Source organism: Carassius gibelio, chromosome B5 (genome assembly GCF_023724105.1).
Source record: "Carassius gibelio isolate Cgi1373 ecotype wild population from Czech Republic chromosome B5, carGib1.2-hapl.c, whole genome shotgun sequence".
Classification (NCBI taxonomy): domain Eukaryota; kingdom Metazoa; phylum Chordata; class Actinopteri; order Cypriniformes; family Cyprinidae; genus Carassius; species Carassius gibelio.
In genome coordinates, this window is record NC_068400.1 from 8,114,123 (window position 1) to 8,136,531 (window position 22,409).

Consider the following 22,409-nt stretch of genomic DNA (forward strand, 5'->3'; position numbering starts at 1 on the left):
AATTACATCAATTTAGCACTAACAAGCTTGTTAGCTAGACAGTTAGCCTCAGCTAACAATATTTCCTTATTTTCAGTACGATGAACATTCATGTCTGTCTACTCGTCTAGTTAATCCAAACATATGTATAACGTTACTGTCGATAAACAATATAAAAACCGTCGTAACATAGGACATTTTAATAAAACTGTTAACATTAGGAAGCGGTGAATTTGAACGTGCATGAGTTATTGTATTTAATCTGTGTTATTTTATGGGGGTTTTTTTTGTTGTTGTTTTTTTTTTTACGTACAATTGATGTGTCTGCATCGTCTGCACTCGAGCATTTCAGTGGGCTCAAATAGATCACTCTTTACAACGGATTTAGTTCCCAAACAACTGACAGTTTTGACCTAAATATGATTTTCAGTTACAATAATTAATCCAAAATTTCGACATAACTTACTTTTAGCAACATCAGACGCACGCGCGCTCACAAGATCTCCCGGTTCTTACTTCTGGAGACTCGCACTAAACGGTTCATTTGAATCAGTGAGTGGTCGACTCCAGAACAGCTGCAATCGGATCATTCTAATTCGTAAACGAATCGTTTGGTGCGATTCGCGATCCGATTTAAAAGTTTATTTTGAAAAGACTCATGATGACGTTCATGATGAATCAGAAACCGCTTCTGCGTGTCGGAGCACGTGATATATTATAGGGAGTAACGATATGTTTTATGAAATGTAGTGAAGTAAAAAGTACGATTTTATGCTTTGGAATGTAGTGAAGTAAAAGTAAAAGTTGCTCAAAATAAAACTACTCCAGTAAAGTACAGATACTTGAAAAATTTACTTAAGTACAGTAACGAAGTAAAGCTACTCCGTTCCCAGATAGCACAGGTACGTCGCGGGGACGTCTGTGCGATGTATGCTTTTGCATCTGGGAGACGTCGTTTTTAGGGCGTTTGCTCATCTGGAAGACGTCGCATAGACGTCTTTTTCCGATGTTCCAGCGATCTCCGGTAGACGTATTACAGACGTTTAATATTTGAATGTTACGTCTATTAGACATCTGATTTACATAGCATAGACGTCGTTCTTAATTGTACGATTTTATACGTTCCTTCATATTTCCTTTTATTGATCACAGCTTTAGTTACACTGATTATGCATGCGTCTTCACATATGAGAAAAGTATAATAACTAACCCCAAGTATTTTCCACTCAGAATGAAAGAACACAACATGCTGTTGAATGATTTGTATCCTTTTATTAACAGTGAATGAAAATAAGCAGTCGTTTATGTTATTATTATTATTATTATTATTTTAATCCTGAACCAACCAAACAAACAACAAAAAATCAAGTTGACTAACAAGGCATTCTCCCTGGGGCCAAGCGGAGATAATCCTTAATGTGTTTTTCAGCCTCTGCTTCAGTTGGCGACGGAAGCACGGGATTCTTCATAGCTGCTCCTGCATGTTAAAAGGTAAAACTTAAATAAGTTTAACAAATAAAACTTTTTTCACTTATTGTTTAATTAAATCCTCAAAATATGTTTTTTTTTTTTTTTTTAAACTGGGCTCTTATGAATTTAGACAATGATAAGCAAACTATAAAAAATGATTGCAACATCCGTCCTTCCCTAAAGCTATAATGTCTGTATCAGTATCAATTAAATTATTCATTATTCTATTAGTCATGTAAGATAAATGCATGCCGATCCAAACAAATCCATTTAAGAATTATGCATTAACTGCGCAAAATAATGTAAAATAAGACATTTATTTAGTCTTATGTCTGTTTAATTGTTCATATGATCCCGATGCGAGTTACTAGCTGAGAATGATTAGCCTGCCTTAATATTATCTAATTAATATAGATAATTGATGTGCAATTAATGTTTGTCTACTGTTTTTAATGCCACTCAGCGTGATGTAGGCTAATATAACATACAAGTAGAACGTTTCATGTCTGTGCTTTCTATTTGATTGGTCACTGTTCATTTCCAGTGGTGCTGAAATTCTGCTTCAGTCATAAAAACTTTAAACTGGTACCGGTTTCAGGTTCTTTTAGAGTGACTCCCAGATTAGTGGAGACACAGCCTGAGTTGAATATTAATAATTTTATATCAAGTCTACTTCGAAAACTGGGCTGGTCAGATTCAAGGAATCGACTCTTTTGGAGTCGACTCCTCATCAGTACTGCGCATGTGCTTACAAATCATCACATCGACGCGCACGTGGAAGTGATCGCCGCGGGAAAACTGAGGTACGTATCTAGATTCATTGTCATTAATATGTGTGGTGTATGTTTGATTTTATATAAAGCAAATTAAACAGATAAGTATTAGCTTAATATTGACGAATAGTTGTTTCTGTGGTTTAGTCAAGTGGCGGTAACAGCTGATTTTGTGGTTCATCAACAGTTCTTCGTCACTTAGCCTAACTGTTAATCGTAAAACAAAAGTTAACATTTCTAAAACGCTCTTGTGAGTATGAAACCGCGTTTTACACTGTTAAAACGGCATGTATCTGCTGGTAGGAACATGCATAATATATATTATGTTTTGTAGGCCTAATAATCTGTATGAAAAGCTCACGAGGGGTAATCGTGCTTTAACGAACAACGTATGATTTTAATAATGCATTGATGCATGCATTGATTCATGCTGAAATTAACATTAAGATTAATAAATTATGTAGAAGTATTGTTAATTCTTAGTTCATGTTAACTAATGTTAACTAATGAACCTTAATTTAAAGTGTTCCCCGTACACTGTGCATTGGAAAACATTTTGGACGTAATTTACCTATTAGGAGTGCTCCTATGTTTGTTTTCCTGATCCCTCGCTTTTCTCCCCTACCACACCAGTTTAGTTGTTTGGCTACAGGACCAAACACCTTGGAGCATATTCTCCATATTGTTTTCTTCAGTGTGTGTCCTCCACTGATGGATAACCTGTTCACCTTAAAAATAAAAACACATTTCAAAACATTATAGACAATGCCCAAACATTATGGTCCTGTTTCACAGACCGAGCTGAGTAGTTACTCACAAATTGTAATCTGTTACTGATTCCAAATTACATTAGAAAATTGTAGTTAGCAATGAAATCCATTACATTACACGTTTTAAATAATGTAATCAGATGAGTTTGGTCAAAAGTAATCTAAAAGTAGTCTATCAAATTTAAATAGGATATTTAAAGTACCATATGACATAAAAATACAAAGAGTAAGTAAATATATTTTAATTGTTGTTATTTATAGCATGAAATGCATTAAATAATATATTATGTCAAGTTTTCTCAAACTGGTGTTTGTGAATGAACCTTAGGAGGCTTGTGAGTTCAATTAATGAGAAGCTAATAATTATTTAAATCACAAAAAGATTTTAAATTAAAATAAAGCATTTTAAAAAAAAAGTTTAATTTGTTTACCTGCATGTCATGTGAGCATAACCGGTGTCGCAGAACCAAAGAACATAGAAATGTGACAATTATTAAAAATATATATATTTTAAAATCTCATGAGTACTTTTAAATAAATATATTAGGTGATCAGACGACAATTTTTTTTTTGTAAAAATCAATGTGTTGATGCAGATGCTATGTTCTTAAACATTAATAATCGAATGTATAATAATCTATTACTATATTGTAAATATTTAATCATGTAATCCATAAAAAGTAACTGTAGTCTGATTATGAGTTTTATAAAATGTAATTTTATATAATTACAAGTTCTTTATTTACTAGAATCTGTTTACGTAATCCAGATTGCATGTAATCAGTTACTACTGAGCTCAGAACAGGGATTAGTTTAAATCAGGACTATAGGTCCTAGTTTTGCTTTTATAAAAATGCTGCATGTGTGCATCTTGAGATGAAACAATGGCACTGACATATTGTACGAAATGTTATTGCAAGTTATTTTGAGTTAAGACAGCTCACACATGCATTTTAGTCTGGGACTAGCCTTAAGCCTGGTCTGTGAAACCGGGTATATAATAGATATTATTTACTTCATTGCAACTGTTAAACCTTCAAATGTCAATGATTTTTACCATCTTTTGCATCATTGCTTTCTCTGATAATTTTCTTTCCAGTTTGTCTAGTTCCTCCATGGTTGTGAGAGGAAAGACCTCATCCTCGCTGTCCACCACTGGAGCACTGGAACGGTTGTTTGCTGCCAGGGACTGGACCACTGAAGTCAGATGGTTGATCTTCATGTCCAGTTCATTAAGTGCCTCCAGAATTGTCCTCTCAACAGCTGCAACACAGTAAGTTTATCTGGGAGAGTATTTTAATTGAACTATAAGATGTATAATTTTACAAATTTAGCACTTCAATTTAACGTACGTGTACATTGATTAGTGATGCAGCTCCATCGTCTCACACCAGAAGCACCTGCAAGCACATAAAGCTCTTAAATGTGATTAAACTAACACGTCATGAAAAATTGAGTTTCTGAAGATATGGCTACATGCTTAAAGCCTTAGGCTGATGATACACATACTTTTTGAGCAACGATGCTGTCAACAGGCAAAAAAAATAATAATTACAAATGACTTACTATTTGTTCTTGGCTGGTGAGTACTTGAGGATCTTTGTTCAGAGATTGTGTTCACTGATGGATTGTACAGAAAATGTTATGTTAATAAACCTAGTGTTATTAATTTGCAGTGTATGTGTTTACTGCATGTGTTTATGAATGTTCTTTTACCTTGAAAGTTAGATGGGTGTTCATCCCAAGCATCTTCTTGCTCATTTTCATTGGACAAGCTCACTGGAACAGCTGGAGTTAAGAAAGGTGAAGTTGGTAAGTTGTATTTGCTACATTGACAGTGCATGACACTGATACAATATGGGCTAGATTTACTAACAGCTTGCACCAGCACAAACCTTCTTTTGGTGTTAAAATAGTACTGTCAGGATTTACTAAAGAGGCGCAGTAAAGTATTAGTGCTGAAAAAGATGTGGACAGTTGTTTTTGCGTTTAACCTTGAATATGCATTTGTAGTAGTTTTCCTTTGAGACACAAAATTTATGGGAGGTGAGTATTAAGATGAATAACGCAATGATTTAATAACATTTGTGCTCTTCAAATTATTTGTATTTGCTATATTTGTAATGCCCAAAAAAGGCACTTCTTAAAGCAGGTGGTAATTTGCGCTGCACTTGGTAGATTGCACTAGTTATTGTGGGAATGATCTGGCTTCGTCTGTTCTGTAAAGTTTGCATTGTCAGTAAATCGCACGCATAATTTTCCCTCCCATCGGCAAATTTATGGAATTGTGCTCTAATGCTAATTTGGCCTGTTTAGTAAATCTGGCTCAAGGGCTCCTAAAGGGGTCATATAATGTGATTTCTATTTTTCCTTTTCTTCAGTGTGTTATGTAGGTATTTGTACATGTATAAGATCTACAGAGTTACAAAGCTTAAAGTCTCCCACTAAAGGATTTATTCTATCTAAAAGATAAGGCTGATCCAGACCGTGCTAAATGGCTCATTCAAACACGCCCCTACACATCTACGTCAAGATGTGGAAATATTTGCGTAATGCCGCCCAAATGTTCACTCAAAAAAAAAGGTGTGGTTTCAGGAACCGCAGTTAGTGTTAAAGCAGTCATGTCAGGGAGACGCTTTGTGTTTCTAAGCAAAAGCACTTTATGTGGCCTTCCGAAAGTATATGCAATGAGGAATCATTGTTAAGATTTATTTATAACAGAACAGCCCAGATGTTCAAATTTGTACAACACATTTAATGGATGACAGTTTTGTGAACCTAGGAGAGTACAAGGCTGGCTGTGCGCTATTTCAAAAAAAAAAAAAAAAAAGGTAAATTCCGACTTTGCTATGACAATCTTTGCAACGATTGTATAGTAAAATGCGCTACACAAATAAACTTGAATTGAATCTGGTGCTTCTTCTGAATCAGCTACTTTAAGTATGTTTTCTTAATAGTTTAAGTGTTTGCTATTGACTGTTCAAATGCAGAGTTTTGCGCAGCGTAGAGTAACATGTTGTGTGATTACGTGTGTGTGTGAGGGTAACATCACAGCAGAGTAAACAGACTGTCAGAAATCATAGCACATAAGCTGTCTTAACCGTGGCTTGTGTACTGCATCATCACTGTGTCTGTCACGTGACTCTGTTGCCCTTTCGGGCTTGAACTGATGGTAAAACGAAGGACATTATTAACAGTCTTGATATTTACTTTGAAAGATGAAGCTTGCAATTATGGAAAGGGGCGTTGCATTTCCGACGAGTGCTTGCGATGTTCGGCCAATAACAATGCATTGGGTCAGTTGGCCATTCAGAGCAGCCTGTGCTTGACGGAAGGAGGGACTTTGTTGAAAATGACGTTTTTGAGAGAGGCGGGACATAGAGGAACTACAATAATGTACAGTATTTGAAAAATGTTTTCATGTCAACATATTCTGTTACACCAAATATACAAAATAATGGTCTTTAAAATAGCATATGACCCCTTTTAGTGATACCCTAGTAATGACTGAAATTGACTTTTTTTTATTTTTTTTACTTTGCATTCTTCCTTGTTGTGTGGTTGATAGTCTTTGGTCTTGATAGAGTCTTAAGGCAGAGAATTTGTTCTCTAATTAGAAAAAGTGAAAAAAACTGTATTAGGTTGTGTTAGGCCATGACTCATTTGCAATTGTGTTTTTGATAGAGGTGCTCCGATCACGATCGGCCGATCGTTATGCGTATCTCGTCAGTAAAGCCGGTTTTCTAATCAGCGGTTAATTCCATCAGGTGCGTGATTTCACATAGAGCAGCTGTTACTACACAGAGCCGTTGTTAATAGAGAAGATGCACCAAAAAACGCTGAAAATGAAGTGGATTTGCGCATCTTCTCTATTAACAACGGCTCTGTGTAGTAACAGCTGCTCTATGTGAAATCACGCACCTGATGGAATTAACCGCTGATTAGAAAACCGGCTTTACTGACGAGATGCGCATTAACGATCGGCCGATCGTGATCGGAGCACCCCTAGTTTTTGATTTCCTCCATATACTAACTAATGTTTTTTACCTTGAGTGATAGATGGGTGTTCTTCCCAAGTTTCCAGCTGGCGGTCTGAATGAGAGAAGCTCATTAACGTTACAAAAGGTACTCATTCTGCTGCTTCAACTGAATTGTGCTCTCTATTTCTTTGTATTTTAGCTTATTTAGCTTTACATTTTTTGCTTTAAACAAGCACATTTTCTATAGTAAACCTAGATGAAATCCTACAGTATTTACCAAAAGTGAGTCATACAACTTACGCTGTGTTCTTTCTTGCTTGGAACTTGAAGGTCTCAGCAAAGAAAATGCATTCTCTGACAGATTGTACATAACATGCTGAATTACCTTATGTGTGTACAGTAATTGTCCTTTTTGTTTTCTTTTACCAAATACTAATTGTTTTTTTGTTTTTTTTACCTTGAATGTCAGGTGAGTGTCCACCCCAATGATCTTGTGGCTCATCTGCCTGGGAGAAGCTCACGGGAACATCTGGAGCTGACAATGATGGAACTGGTAAATTTAAATAATTTTACATGACATTCATTTTAATGGCTGGTTTTTATTCATTAAAGGAATAAAAATATGATCAGAAAATCAACTTGAATAATAAGTTTACAAACTGCATGTCATCTATTTATTCAGCAATCGGAAACTTGACCCACCCTGTTATGGAGTCAGGCTTTTGAGTTGTCATAAATGCTGTGAATTTACAGCTTTTACATTGTGTTTACAGTACTCATGTAGAGCCTGTTACCTTGACAGCTGGGGAAAGTCTCAAAACGGGCCTGCTCTGGCTTCTCCATGGCCCTTTGGTGGTGATTAACAAATGCTGTTGAAAGAATTGGTATGTAGATGTTATGTCTGCCTCACAAAACAAGATTTTGTACTACACAAAGCCTTACTAAAGCTTGAGATTGCTATCACTTCTAATTGGCAACCAAATGTTTATTATTAAATCATCATTAGTATGTAAATCCTCAAGTTATGAATGTAATGATAGTAGTTCTGTCCAAACTGTTAAAATGGCAACAGAATTGGGTGAAGCTGAAAAAGAAAAGTGATGTAAACCAACAAATCACGAGAGCCTGTGCTATACATAGATCTTACCATGGCTAAGGAACATTCTTGAGCATGGAACAAAACATCCACAAATATCAGTTTTCTCAATTTAAAACTCACAATTGCTGAAAGAGTTCACTGCTTTGCTTGTTGTAAGCAGAGGTCGTACAACAGGACCTGAAAAAGAATAGCACTCAGCAGTCACACACTATTATGCCTTAGTCATTTAACTGTTTTATTGTATTTTTACCTTTTGTCTTGATGTATTTTAGAGGTGCTGGAGGTTTTGGTGCAGGCGGGACTTTTGGTGCGGGCTGGATTTTTGGTGTAGGTGGATTTTTGTCTCTATTCATTTTAACTTTTTTGTTGGGGGTTTCATGAAGCTCATCATCTGATGAGAATGTTTTCTTTCTAAGAGCAAAATCAGGGAATTAGATTATTTTACAAAAATGGATTCTATAGGTAATAAACTAGCATGTTTGTCAATTTAAACAAATTTTAAGCAACAAATACAGTGTAATTTCCTTTTCCAATTCAAACTCCAAAAAGGGTGCATACTACTTTCTGTGGTCTATATACAGGTTTTCTGACACCGTACAATAACCCAGGAAGGTTAGGAAAAGGCCAAAATATATATAAAAAAGCTCTTCTTACGTGAATGTGGCAAAAAAATTGGCAAAATTGACCCTTTGCAGAAAGTTTGATTGACATGCAGGCTGACCAATCATATCGCAAAATCTGTGATTTTAGTCCGACAATTAAACCAGACCGGAGATAAATGACCGGATTAACGTTGGTGGACTAAAATAATTTTAGTATAGACTTTGTTAAATAGGGGTGCACGATATATATCAGCCGATGATTAATGCACATCTCTTCAGTAAAGCTGGTTCTCTAATCAGCGGTAAATTTCATCAGTAGTGTGATTTCACATAGAGCAGCTATTACTACACAGAGCCATGGTTCACAGACAAGCTGCGCAAATCCAAGTTCATTATATGCTAGGATTTGCACAGCATGTCTGTGATCAACGGCTCTGTGTAGTAACAGCTGCTCTATGTGAAATCACGCACCTGATGGAATTACAATATTTATGTTTGTTCGCATTTGTTTCTTTGTGTGTGCTGTTGCGCTTATAGTTTTGATTTCTCCATGAGTCAGACAGGCTGTACGAGCCTCAACTTATGTGACCTTAATCAGAGTTTACACTAAAAGTAATACAATCAGAGTCATTCTCGCCAAAGTTTCCGTGCTGCCCTATTTATTGTTTATTCAAATTTTAATGAGGTTAATTGTCCTGTCGGTCAAGTACAATTCTTTCACTTGCCCCTTCACAAAATCCACTTGTCCCGGACAAGCTGAAAAGCGTTAATGTCGAGCCTTGCATTAGAAACTGAACATGGCTGGTTACTAATTGTGAGTGAAAAGGTAGGGCTGAATTCAAGATTATAAGTAAATAACTTAAATTTATCTATGTTACTCACATAAACTTTCTATAGTTTCAGAAGACTGAATATTACTGTTTGTTGAAATTACTTTTCAATGTATCTTTTTAAAGTGAAATATGTATTTTTACAACTTACTTGTGAATTCTTTTTATAGAATTTTCAGATTCTGAGATGTCAGAAGTGTAGCATGCCCTTTTCCATTTTTTGGAAATGTTGTCAAATGATGCTGAAATGATCAAAGTATGTGAACTTAATTCATGAAAACATTAAGCTGTGGAATATCATGTATTAGTAATTTTGTCATCTGTTTTAATGTTTATTTAAAGTGTATTTTAACTTGCTTACCCGACTCATGTAGAATTCTGGCCTGATGCTTGGTCCAACCCTTATCTGGCTGTGGTGCCTCCATCAACCTGACGCTCTTTAGTAACCGGTCCAAGTCTTTGTATGGAGGCCACCATGAGTGGCCATCTGAGTACCAGGACTTTGCTACAGGACCGGTACTCCCTTCTCCGACGAACTCCACTATCAGGTACATGTTCTTTTTGTTGTTGTTTTATTTTAGCTGGAACAACCTAAAGCCCCATAAAGTGTAACGATTCTTATTACATTTCAGTTGTTCATATTCATGATTCAGTTACCCAAAATAAAAGTAGCAAGTCCAAAAAAAATAAAAAAATAAAAAATTAGTGTGTGTGTAAAAGAGGGACTGAAACAAAATTACGGTCATAAGGAACTAAGAAAGCTTTCGCCTCAATGTTCTCAAACTTGCAGAAATGTGTTGGTCCTGAGATGCCATGAACTAGATGAATACCAAGTTCTGAGGATGGAAGTGGATAATCAAAAAAAGGTTCATGATTGTTGAAGGTAGTGTAGGCCACGTAAATGTCATCCTTCGCTGAAATTATATTTTGCAGCTTTGCAACTTTCCCATCAATGTAAACATAACTGTTGGCCTGGTCCAGTTTAAGAGTGTAAGAGCAGGTTTTTATTTCTTTGTACTGTGAAGATCCATGAAAACATTCAGGTAGAGGGCCAGCTGTGTGTTGTTTTCTGAGCATTGGTGGGTTGTTTTTCTCCTTTTTTTTGCTGCAGCTTTGCATTTCTGAGAACCTTCTCACAATCTGACTCAGAGGACATGTAGGTTTCCGCAGGAGTCTTTTCAGCTTGTTAAGGTGATCCTCATACTGGAAAGCACTGAAGTTGTCGAGGACACCATGGTGTTTTGCATCTTCTGCAAGATGTACAAGACAGTGGACGTTGTAGGACAGGAATTTGGGGCCGTATAGCTGTCCAAAGTGTGCGACAAAAAGTCGCAGAATATCATTGGCATAGTCGATGTGATCACCAATTAGGCTGTTATTGCACAAGATGAAGATTCCCACAAAAAACAGCAGGAAGTTTTTGTATACATCCGTGCTGAGTAGGTCTTTCAACATAACAGGGCCTGTGTACAATAAAAACTGTCTAAACTCGGTCGCCTTCCAACGATCTATTTCCCTCACTGCCCTTGGTTTGCGCGCAAATTCCATAGGTACATTTTTTTTGGCACCAACCAACCTTTCTGTCAGCACAGTGGCTTGAAATCCTGACAGCCTGCAAGTTAGAGGACCCAGTCGAAGCCACAAGTGGAGAAGCCGCCTCATGACACCAAGGCACACAAGGTGCATGTAATCAAGGGGGAATCCAGAGACCATATCCAAGGATGTTTCTTCTAGTGGTGAGATGCCATGGTGGTGATCTGGATCAGTCTTATTTCTGAAGTTGTCATCATTTCTAAGAGGCATGTCATTTCTAGGGAATGTCATCCTGTTCTCCAGGTGCACACCATCCTGAATGCACTTTTCGCATCCATGGTAGCCTGCATGGCCCTTCACTTTTTTCAGAAAAGCACGTGCAGGTGCGTCGCAAATCATTGAGGTAAGCTGTAAAGTTAACTTGAGTCCTTCAAATTCAAAACCATGACTTAAGTCTTTTATTTCACAGATGAAGTCTTCAAGATACTCATTCAGTGAGCTTGGTTTACTATCACCACAAAACAAACCTATTGTCACAGGTTCCTCCTGCACCAAATGTTGCACAGTTACAAGAATGGGCCAGAATTGAGTTGATGAACTCTTGTAGAGAGGCAGACCATCGATGCTCACCTGGAGCTTCAAATTGCTCACATTCCGCAAAATGTCCATGTTGTTGTAGAGTACACCTGAAATGGATTCCAGTAGACCAAAATGATAGTACTGGCCACCAGCCTTGTTTTGGACTTCAGTTCTATTTGAACGCGCTGTTCCTAATAGTGTCCTGGCATCTTTTGGCAGATTCAGATCATGCTTGCGGAGGATATTAAGTAATGAATTTAGTGCCACATGTGTTATTTGTTGTTCTGTTGCCCAGGTTGCCAAGTCATCATTAAGGGAATTTGGATGCAGTTCAGAATCTGTGTCTGAGTCTGTGTCAGATTCACTGCTATGTGAAGCACTTGCCATGGTGACACATTCAGGCTCATCAATATGGGACAAACCGTCCATAAAGTCATTGTTGTCATCAGCGATGCTGCTTGTGTCACTGTTCATGCCACCATACTGTTCCATGTTCCATGATGATGGTAGTGATGCTTCCATTGACTGGAGTTGTTTGTCCACCTTAGCCTTGGCTTTTCTTCGCAATGTCCAGTAAGATGGTTTTTTGCAATCCATGGTACTGTGATATTAACACACACAGAAAATGCACTGCACTAACCTGATAAGCCAAATTGCAGTGGTTCTCAACTCAAGTTTTGGAAGACACTTGCATTGCACATTTTGGATGTCTTTCACATGTGGTTTAACTTATCATATAATAGAATCCCCTTAACCCAACAGAGCATGCTAGATGAGACGGACATCCAGAATGTGTAGTGTTATAGGTAGGGGTGCTCCGATCACGATCGGGCGATCGTTATGCGCATCTCGTCAGTAAAGCCGGTTCTCTAATCAGCGGTTAATTCCATCAGGTGCGTGATTTCACATAGAGCAGCTGTTACTACACAGAGCCGTTGTTAATAGAGAAGATGCGCAAATCCACTTCATTTTCAGCGTTTTTTGGTGCATCTTCTCTATTAACAACGGCTCTGTGTAGTAACAGCTGCTCTATGTGAAATCACGCACCTGATGGAATTAACAGCTGATTAGAGAACCGGCTTTACTGACGAGATGCGCATTAATGATCGGCCGATCGTGATCGGAGCACCCCTAGTTATAGGTCCCCAAGATTGGAATTCAGAACCAATGTCTAATATGCGTGACAATGCGTAATGTCTAATAATTCTGTCACAATAAATACACATACCTTGGTTTTGATCAAGTGTGAACTGTGGATAACGTTGTTGAGTGAGTGTGGTTGACTGTAGAGAACTTTCTGTAATTGGGGAAGCAATATAACAGGTAATGTCAGTTTTGTCGTTGTGTTTAAAGTATTGGATCTAAATGTTTGCCTGGAAATAGCATCCAAAAGGTTAATAAATATGTGTGGTCACTTATTTTAGATAGTTTATCCATTTAATTCAACTAGTTGGAATTTCTCTAATTCCAACCAGATGATAATTGTTGGATGAGGAACTAAACTCATAAGAATGGCTAAAATGTCAAAATGAATGTAAAAATATAAATTTCATCTGACCTAAATTTAATGACATGAGTAGGGATATACCAGTATCAGATTTTCATGTTGCGATTTAATTACTAATGCTTTATCACAGTATACGGTATTATCACAATATTGAAATTTAGTATAAAAAAATGGTTATAATGAAGTATAACAGGTTTAATAACTTTTTTCATAAAAAGAAAAAAAAAAACGGAATATTTAAATAAAAATACAATAAAGCAATACAGAAAAATATATAAAGTTAAGGTTTTACACAAAAGAACTATAAAGACCAATAGGTATTCCGGTTACACTTTATTTTACAGTACGTGTACTAACACGTACTTATAGTGTACTTAAATTGTATTTATCTAAGAAAGTTAGTAATTAGTAAAGCTGGTAATACAAGGTAACTACATGGGGTAGGGTTAGGTTTAGGGGTAGGTTCAGGATTAGTACCTAGTTATTACATAGTTATTGTAATTACTATAATAAGTACATAGTATGTACATGAGGAACAGGACTGTAAAATAAAGTGCTACTGGTATTACTTTACAATAAGACCTCATTAGTTAACCTTAGTTACTGCATTAACATTCACAATAAGCAATAGCTACATTTGCTACAGAAGTTATTAATCTTTGTTAAAAAAGTACAAGTCTTAGTTCATGTTAGCTCATTAAATGACACAGTTGCAACTTTAGATTTTAACACTGTGTTATTAAATATTGGAATACCTAAGATCAATGAATGTTCAGAAGAAATTTTAATTGTTTGTTACCTAATGAAGCCCTAATGTAAAGTGTAAACAAACAACAAAGAATCAAAACACTTTGAAACAATAGCTAGGGCATGTTGCAGTCCAGATTAAAATGTAAAAAAAAAAGTTTTAAAATGAATGGCCTATTAAGTCTAAATATTTAAGTATTTGGTGCTGTGTTGAGCACCACAGCGAATATACAAATATAAATAGTTATTGAAATCTACTTAAATACGTTTTTTGAAAGTAGTGCAGCTGCTTTATTTTGGGGGTTTCCAGGGTAAGGGCTGCATTTTCTGCAGTTTAGCGCCATCTGCTGTCAGCATGAATGTGCTTTCAATCGAGTGTTCCTCATGTGCTTCTCATGTGTGCTTGTTTACATCAGAGCACACACATACAGTGGTGTTGTGCATTTTGACCAGTTGATGGGAAAAGTATTCTTAAAATGCATCCCAAATTCTGAATAATTTGTAATATAATTATTCACAGTATTTAGAAGTGCCCATGATAACAATATTGTGCATATTAATTACCGTGATATATTGCATTACCGAATACTGGCACATGTCTGGTCATGAGACAGTGAGTGTCATCCGAACTAATTTTTAAAGATATTTTTTAAGATTGACCCAGAATAATAGTAAATAATCTTTTATAGTTATGTATATACAAAATTGTTTCTGCTACCAAGATATGATGGTTTAAGTGGTGGAGTTTGAATCCAGTGGTGCCTTGTTCATTTGTTTTTCTTTAATCATCCAAAGGACTTATAACAATAAATAGAAACAGGATAAAAACTACTTTAAAACAATTAACAAATATTTGTAAAAAAAAAAAAAAAAATCTAGCCATAATATAATTGTTTTATTGACTAAAAAAATAAATGAGGGGCCGTTTCTGTCCATGAATGTTCTTTCTCCATCTTTTGCCTAAATTGACTCTAAAAAGAAGATTATGGGAAAAGCAGATCTCCTTAATATTCATTAACTCATTAGCATACCTCTTCTTAGTTAAAATATTATTTAGAATACCAGTAATTCTATTTTCACTAGTTGCATGGGCAATTCCTGATATCAACTTCAATGCAACTGTAATGTTCCCAGGTCCAGAAACGTAGTAAGGACATCAATAAAACAGACCATGTGACATCAGTGGCTCAACTTCAGTTTTATGAAGGTACGAGAATACTTTTTGAGCACAAAGATAACAGAAATAACAATTCATTTCAACTGCTATTCTTCCTGAGTTACGTCTTCTGCCATTTTGGAGAGTTTCATCGAAAAATCTTAATTTGTGTTTCGAAAATAGAAATGACGTGGAGGTTGAGTAATTAATGACAGATTTAACATTTTTGGGTGAACTATCCCTTTAAAAATGTGAATTCCTGGTATCAAAAATCAATTGTTATGATGAAACTGGCAAATCAGAGATCAGAGTCTAGCAGGATGCTAGTATTTATGTATGTAAGAATCTCTTTAATGTCTTCATTAAGACATTACTAACATGCTGCATGATGTTGTAATTGATCTAAACCCAAATACTGAGTGGTCATTTAAAATATATACTTACAAAGTCAAAGATGTTCTCAAGATGTGGCTCTTAAAAGAGCCGTTGTGGTGTATGTAGCTGCTGTAGACAAAAAAGAAGAACGCATACGAGTGAGATATGTCTGTACACTTTAAAATGTTTTCACTTTCATCAGTGGTTATTGATTAATTAGTATGTTATGATGAATCTGGCAAATCAGATGCACAATGCTAGTTTTGTTTCCATTTCATTCATACATGCATTTAATAATTTTTTTATTTTTATTCCTTTATGTATTCCTTTAATGTCTTCATTAAGACATTACTAACATGCTGTATGATGTTGTTGTAATTGATCTAAACCCAAATACTGAGTGGTCATTTAAAATATATACTTACAAAGTCAAAGACGTTCTCAAGATGTGGCTCTTAAAAGAGCCGTTGTGGTGTATGTAGCTACTGTAGACAAACAAGAAAACAGAGAAAAAGAACAACGCATATGAGTGAGATATATCTGTACACATTATGTTTTCACTTTCATCAGTGATTATTGATTAAACATGTTGTGATAAATCTGGCAAATAAGAAATGGCGTTGACTCCACTTACAACAATAAGACGGCAATCGACACTGAAAAAGAGAGAGAAGATAATTAATTTCACTGTAGTCTATTAAATCCCAAAGTTTATAGTCTCTGATGGATATGTATAATATTATTTAATAAAGCATGATAAGAAGAAGAATGCAGAGCAATGTTTCTGATGAGACCTTACAGCCCACTAACAAATAAGCCAAAGTAAAAATGCATTTTCATTCTTGAGAATCACCGATTTCTATAAAGGTGTCAAGGATTATGAGTTTTATCTCTCTCTCTCTCTGTCTGTCTCTCTCTCGCTCTCTCTCTAAGTGCACGCGCCAGCGTGTGTTAGAGAAAGGGTTTACGCGCTCGCGGTTAAACCTGACAACGCACTACTTTCCATACAATTGTGAATAATGAAGATATTATTAAGAATAATTGTATGATTGGTCTCTTTTAAAGTAATGTTAACATGACATAACTCTAAAATGAAAGAGCGTCTCTCAAACGGAGCGGATTGGCTCTATCAGCAATGACGTCACACGGATGTAACGGCATTTCGGTGTTTAACGGCGCTGATGAGCGGCCTGTAAATATATATTAAACGACGGAAAATCGTCTTCGTGAAATGTGATACAATTAACGGAAAAGAAAAATTTCTATAAGTCCAATTTTTACTACAATTTAACTGGTTTCATGAGTGAAAACGTCTGCTATTTATTTTAGTAGTATAACCCTCAGAAAAACGAACTGTTCCCTCAGACGGATTGTTATTATAATTACAATTTATTACTTTCTTTCTTCATAGTTTTAAATGTCATTTACTTTTGTTGTCGGTCCATACTTTTACAAAGTCATTTAACTAAATAGGTTAAGTAAAAAGTAATTTACCTCAGGAAAACGCACTGCTGGGGATGTCACTCAAAGTTGAGTCAGGCTGTGCGCGCGGTGGGCACAGACCCCTGCTTATATAGGCCCGCTGCCCGGTTTCGCGGGCTTGGCACGCGAGTAAGAATTTAAGTTTTAAGAAAAATAATTATTTTAATTTTTTTATATATTTTTTTTATGTACAATGATATAATGACACACAGCGTTAACTTTGCATTAAACATAATAATAATAATAATAATAGTGTTTTCCTATTATATTCAAAGCAATGGTGTTACCAAAAATATAAGCCATATATTTTTTTGTTTTGTTTTACTTCTTTATTTTCCTCCCAGACTGAGAGTTCCTTTTTTTATTATTATAAATTGGGCAACCCCATAGGTGGCGATGTACGCGCGCGAGTCGCCAATGAGCCAAGGGATGAAGAAGTCCTCAGGGCAAGATGTGGTGGAGTTATGGTTGAGAGGTAAAGTATGAAAGGTGGAAATGTATAGATTTATGATAGTATGTTTGTCATTGGTGAGATTGTTGAAAGGTTTTTAATAGTGAACTAATTTTAAACCGTTTTAACCGACCATATGTTGAAGCAACGCGTTTTGGAACCAACCGCGGTGCATGTTCAGTTAGCAACAAACAAATTTGATCCCAAATCAACTGCGATACACGTCACGTTAAACGCATGGCAAAATAAAAAAAACAAAGAATATTATTTTATGTTCTATAATTGTTAGAAATGTAAATGTATGCAATACTATAAATCCATAAAATTCCAAACCTTGTGACCTAAAGACATGCATGTGCACATTATGCAGAAAGTTTTTCGCTCAGCCTTGTGCAATATAGAGAATAATCATAATAATAATTATATTTATTGCCTTTTGCTATAAAAGTGACATTTTCTTGAACATTTCTTAATGAAGACATTGAAGGGGTAATTTAAAAATAAAAACTAGCATCCTGCATCTCTGATTGCCAGATTTCTCATATAGTTAGTTCAAAATTGCTTTGATTTATAGGGATTTAATTTAGTGACTTTACCATTTGTTTTAATGATGTTTATTTACAGTGCAATCTATTCTGCTTACCCGACTCATGCAGACTTCTGTCCTGATGTTTGGCTGTAGTCCTTCCATCATCCAGTCTTCTGCAGCCGGTCTATTTATGGAGACCACCATGATCTAATCTATACAGATCTAGTTGTCTCTTCTCCCACAAACTCCTCTTTCAGGTATATATTTTTTGTTGTTGTTGTTTGTTGTTGTTTCAACAATGTTGACTGTATTTTTGTATACCAAAACAACTTGGGGGTGTCAACAAACTTCCATTGAGTACCATTAGACCACTCAAGAAGAATTACCTCATATAACCAAGATTTAATGTTGTAAAGCAGATTTTGAGCGGATCTCCTTCATTCTGCAGCCAGCTCACCAGAACCTCTGGGTGCACCAGCTGTGGATATTACAGGCCAAACTTTGGGTGAGGATCTTTCTCCCACTGTTCACCACCAAACCTCTTCCTATATGTAAACAGTTGTTTAGCACACTGTTGTCTATATTTGAATGGGTAATTTTTAGGCTGCAACCAATTATCTTAATTAAATAATGTTCTAGATTAATTTGATAAAATGCCACATTTTATTTTCTTTATTTTTATTTTCCGCATCTACTTACAGATGTGAGTCTCAATGTTCTCTGCACACAACTGCTTACAATAGTGTTTCGATTGCTGTCTGTGTGAAAAAGTAACTATATGAACAAGTAACTAAAGTCAAGCAGTATTTAAATTCATTAACTCAGCTGGTGGGCATGGGGACTGGAACTGAGAACCACTGCTCTAATTAAAGGAAAGTAGTATAGTAAAGTATTATCAAAGATGGCGACATCCATACAAATAAAAGTCTTCTGTTTAATCTGAACCAGCAGCATCTTTTATAACTTGGAGTAGATAGGATTATTTGGGTCACATACAGAGTACAAAACTTGAAAGTAGCGGAGAAAATGCTTCAGTAAAGAAATATTATTTGCAGTTTGCTCTGACAGATGCTTTGACAGATGTGTGTGGACCTGAGTCATGTTTCTCCAGAGCACAACTTACATTTGATGGTAGAGTCCTTGTCTAATTTTGGAAATAATTGAAGAGAATAGGAGTGCAATGATTCTGACTACAATTTACGTTGTACTAAAATATTTATTTTAAATGTAGGTTTAATATTCTATGTTATATTTATGAGAGCATTAAATGTAAAGGAGTATACATGTAACTACTACAGTTACTACACGTAAAACAATTGCTATGTTAAATTTACTATTTTCAGAATATACGGGTATATTAACGTGAATACATGTTCCCCATAACAGTTAACATTTAATGGGTGTTTTGTTTTTAGGATTTTTTATATGTTTTATGCTTTAAAATGGCAAGCAAAATGGTTTTACAATGTCATGTTTGTATTTTAACCCTTTTTTTGGCTAATGTGTAGCACAACTTACATAAATACATTCACTATATTTGTTTTCTTTGACTTCAGTTTTCACATTGTTTGGAGGACAAAATCGGGAAGGATGTAGGGGCACACAGTTTGGGCACACATACACAGTTCATCTTTGGGTTTGTTGCTCTGTGCTGTTTGATTGTATGGTAGTCAGAACTTTGTTCAGTTTTATTCATTACTGTCAGCTTTCACAGCAATACTGCTTAATGAGCAATTATCTCTATCAAACATGGACCTTAAAGGGATGGTTCACCCAAAAACATTATTCAAATAAATATTGTGACAATCATGTTCATGAATCTGATTTCAGTGGCACAGCTGTGTAGTATCTAGTACAGAGGTCGTTGACAGTATTGTGTGCATTTTACATGATGTTCACTGTCCAGTATTGTATTATTGTTTACACAGTAAGTTTTCAGTAACATTATTTCCTTATAAAATGCTCTAACATTTTTTTCTTCTTCTTTTCTCCACCAGACACCCTAGGACAACATCCTTAGCACAGATCTACCTATAGCCCTCCATCATTCCCACATCCATCTTGCAACAGTTTCATTAACTGCAGTCCATAACCAGTTCACAGTCTACACCTTGTCCATTGCAAATGTTATGGATTATTCTAATAGAGATCTTTCTATTATTTTTTTTGAGACAGTTATTATGTACTCTGTTATGTTGTGAATAAAGTCAGCCCCCCCCCCCCCCCACCTCGATGCTTTCAGCAGTTAATAGATTAAAGTGTGTCCTTAATGTTTTATTATTTAAAGATTGTTTTAAAGTTTATTACAGGCTCAGTTTATTTTTTTTAGTATTAACTGTCATAATCAAGTATGAGACTTTTGTCAGTATCATTAATTCTATGAGGCAATATGAATCAAATTAACATTTGTATAGGGTTTTCATCCGAAGGCTTCTTCCTCATTCAGTTAAACATCAAAGGTTTTCTATGCCTTTGTCACTTTTTACTTTCTCATTGGAAATTATGAGCATCATTATTTGGAAGAAAATAAGAATATGAAAATGGCTTTGATTTCAATGTATTGAATGGAATCAAAGAACCACACAAACCTTTGACCTTCACACAGACATTGTATAAATTAAAGTGTTACTCAAATTATCAAGCTTGTAATGTTTGTGTTTAATGTGTGTTTATAGTTATGGTTGTATTTGTATTTTATTATAAATGTATGTGTCTAGTTGGACGCGAGCGGAGCGATGCAACGCAATAAGATAATCACTGATATCGCCTACACACACTGGAAGCGGGCGAATTGACAAATCCCCGTCAGAAAAAAATATTCCTCTTTATATTTCTGGCATAGCTCTTTGCAACAGTGGTCGCGTCTGTGTGACATTGTAGTGCTTTAAAAACTAGTTTTCCTCATTTATCTGCTTGCTCCGATCGGCGCTGCGTGGCAGCACGTAATTTGAAATGTTGAAGATTCGTCGTATAGACGTCGTATAGAGGTAAAGGAGACGGCTCATTAACAGCTAAAAACATTCGATCGAATGCGATGTTCACCAGATGCTACGATCTTTCATAGACGTCTCCGCGACGTACCTGTGCTATCTGGGTTACTGTCCACCACTGGTCAGTATCAAATGAGTTTGAAATTATTATTTGCAGCACAAATTAGGGTTCTTAGGATGTTTTTAAATCCCTAAAACTGTCAGAAAAGGATAAGGCCTAAGAGATTTCTTAACCTGTAATGAAAGGAAAAAACACCACCATTAGCAACAACAAAAACAATAACAATTTAAAATATAGATTTTTTTTTCCTGATTATTAAAGGGATGATTAGGTCTCTCTCTCTCTCTCTCTGCCAGACAGCCCCTCCCTACAGTCCACACACACTGTCACAGTCACCAACCCCCTCACACTCCCCCTCCCTCTCCCCCTCCCTTCCCTCACACAGACAGGGTGGCCAGAGTGAGATCATGTCAGTTGAGAAGTCTGACAGTTTTTTAATTTTCTTTTATCCATACAGTGTTGTAAAGTCGTGAAACTATGCATATTTCCTCAGAATGATTTGATCTTTGTATGAAAAAATGCTTTGAAGTGTTTGGAAGCTGCAATTTAAACATACAAGACAATTAATGTTTCCCTTTTTACTGTCATTTCAAAAATTCACCACGACAAAACCGTCCAAGCTAACCAAAATCCGTTCGCAATTTAAGTTCCTCAATGGTTTTTCTTAATGTAGACAAAGTTTGGTGTGTATAGTGTACTTCCCCTGGGAGGAGTATGCATTAATTCACAAAAGAAAATTCCCAAAAATCCATATTCAAGTCAAAATAGCCAACTTCCTGTTGGTCGTAGCTTATGACTGCGAATTAGAAAGTTGTCCGTCTTGAGAAGAACAATTTATGTACCAAGTTTGGTGTCTGTAGCTAAAACTAACCCCCCCACTTTTGACAAAAGGTGGCGCTATAGAGTGCCTCCTTCACGCCCTTTTAAAAGCTTTTGCCATTGTCTAGCTATCACTAATACTGATATGTGTTTTGAGTTTCATGTAAATCTGAGCTTGTTGTCTGCCTCAAACTCACCATAACAGAACATTCAAGTTTGACACGTTGCCATGGCAACACTATATCAGATATCAATATCCCCACAACAGATTTACATCGGCCGTGTTTTGTCATTATTCTGATGAAGTTTTAAGTAAATAGAGTAAAAATAAGATGCTGAATTCAAAGCATTTGGAAAATGACACACTTCCTGCTGCCAGTTGGTGGCGCTATAATGTTGACTCTTAATAGTCACATATATACGATCAGTATCATACAACGAACAAACCAATGAAGTTTGATCAAATTCAGGAAATGTATGTGGATGTTATTAGACATTTCCTGTTTCTTATTTCTCGCCATAATTTCAAAGCCTCGCCACGAGCAAACCGTTCGAGATATCAAAAATCCCCTCGCAATTTTTCATCCCCAATGTCTTGAGATCATGTTCACCGAGTTTCGTGGCGAACGGGTTGAAAACCTCAGAGGAGTATTTCAAATTCCAGAGCATGCTTTTTT

General features: G+C 35.9%; 1 protein-coding gene and 1 long non-coding RNA gene across 25 annotated transcripts; one reads left to right on the top strand and one right to left on the bottom strand.

The window, feature by feature from the left end:
• Window positions 1-871: 871 nt before the first annotated feature.
• On the top strand, window positions 872-20,499 carry LOC127957967 (uncharacterized). Of its 18 annotated transcripts, none has more exons than XR_008153904.1 (17): window positions 872-1,242; window positions 1,409-1,470; window positions 4,092-4,265; window positions 4,717-4,804; window positions 7,052-7,117; window positions 7,442-7,525; window positions 7,746-7,856; window positions 8,344-8,398; window positions 9,674-9,759; window positions 9,878-10,051; window positions 10,294-11,239; window positions 11,318-11,439; window positions 15,004-15,076; window positions 17,273-17,357; window positions 17,958-18,119; window positions 18,282-18,367; window positions 19,860-20,499. It is a non-coding gene; the product is annotated as an uncharacterized LOC127957967 (long non-coding RNA). The 18 variants fall into 18 exon arrangements; XR_008153918.1 differs by lacking the exons at window positions 872-1,242; window positions 1,409-1,470 and adding exons at window positions 1,551-2,252; window positions 19,419-19,498; XR_008153916.1 differs by lacking the exons at window positions 872-1,242; window positions 1,409-1,470 and adding an exon at window positions 1,549-2,252 and having other exon boundaries at window positions 17,990-18,119.
• LOC127957965 (uncharacterized) lies at window positions 1,232-17,204 on the bottom strand. 7 transcript variants are annotated; one of them, XM_052556707.1, is made up of 19 exons: window positions 16,035-17,204; window positions 15,826-15,885; window positions 15,470-15,529; window positions 12,844-12,912; window positions 9,865-10,094; window positions 9,655-9,745; window positions 8,322-8,482; window positions 8,192-8,248; window positions 7,767-7,841; window positions 7,430-7,522; window positions 7,273-7,326; window positions 7,040-7,084; window positions 6,530-6,601; window positions 4,709-4,780; window positions 4,559-4,612; window positions 4,345-4,392; window positions 4,050-4,255; window positions 2,794-2,950; window positions 1,232-1,456 (listed from the first exon to the last, which is right to left on the bottom strand). In XM_052556707.1, the coding sequence occupies exons 5-19, from the start codon at window positions 10,055-10,057 to the stop codon at window positions 1,353-1,355; spliced, it is 1,482 nt and encodes a 493-aa protein (XP_052412667.1). In that variant the 5' UTR covers window positions 10,058-10,094; window positions 12,844-12,912; window positions 15,470-15,529; window positions 15,826-15,885; window positions 16,035-17,204; the 3' UTR covers window positions 1,232-1,352. The 7 variants fall into 7 exon arrangements, with proteins under 7 accessions (XP_052412667.1, XP_052412668.1, XP_052412669.1 ...); XM_052556708.1 differs by having other exon boundaries at window positions 7,430-7,507; window positions 16,035-17,201; XM_052556709.1 differs by lacking the exon at window positions 7,273-7,326.
• Window positions 20,500-22,409: the final 1,910 nt, after the last annotated feature.

What these genes read in the sequence shown, in the direction of transcription:
- LOC127957965 (XM_052556707.1), bottom strand. Translation starts at nt 10,057, where the DNA reads ATGTACCTGATAGTGGAGTTCGTCGGAGAAGGGAGTACCGGTCCTGTA. An exon ending in TCACCAGCCAAGAACAAATA is followed by an intron (nt 4,393 to 4,558) that starts GTAAGTCATTTG and finishes ATGTGCTTGCAG; the next exon opens with GTGCTTCTGGTGTGAGACGA. An exon ending in AAGCAATGATGCAAAAGATG is followed by an intron (nt 2,951 to 4,049) that starts GTAAAAATCATT and finishes TTTATTTTTAAG; the next exon opens with GTGAACAGGTTATCCATCAG.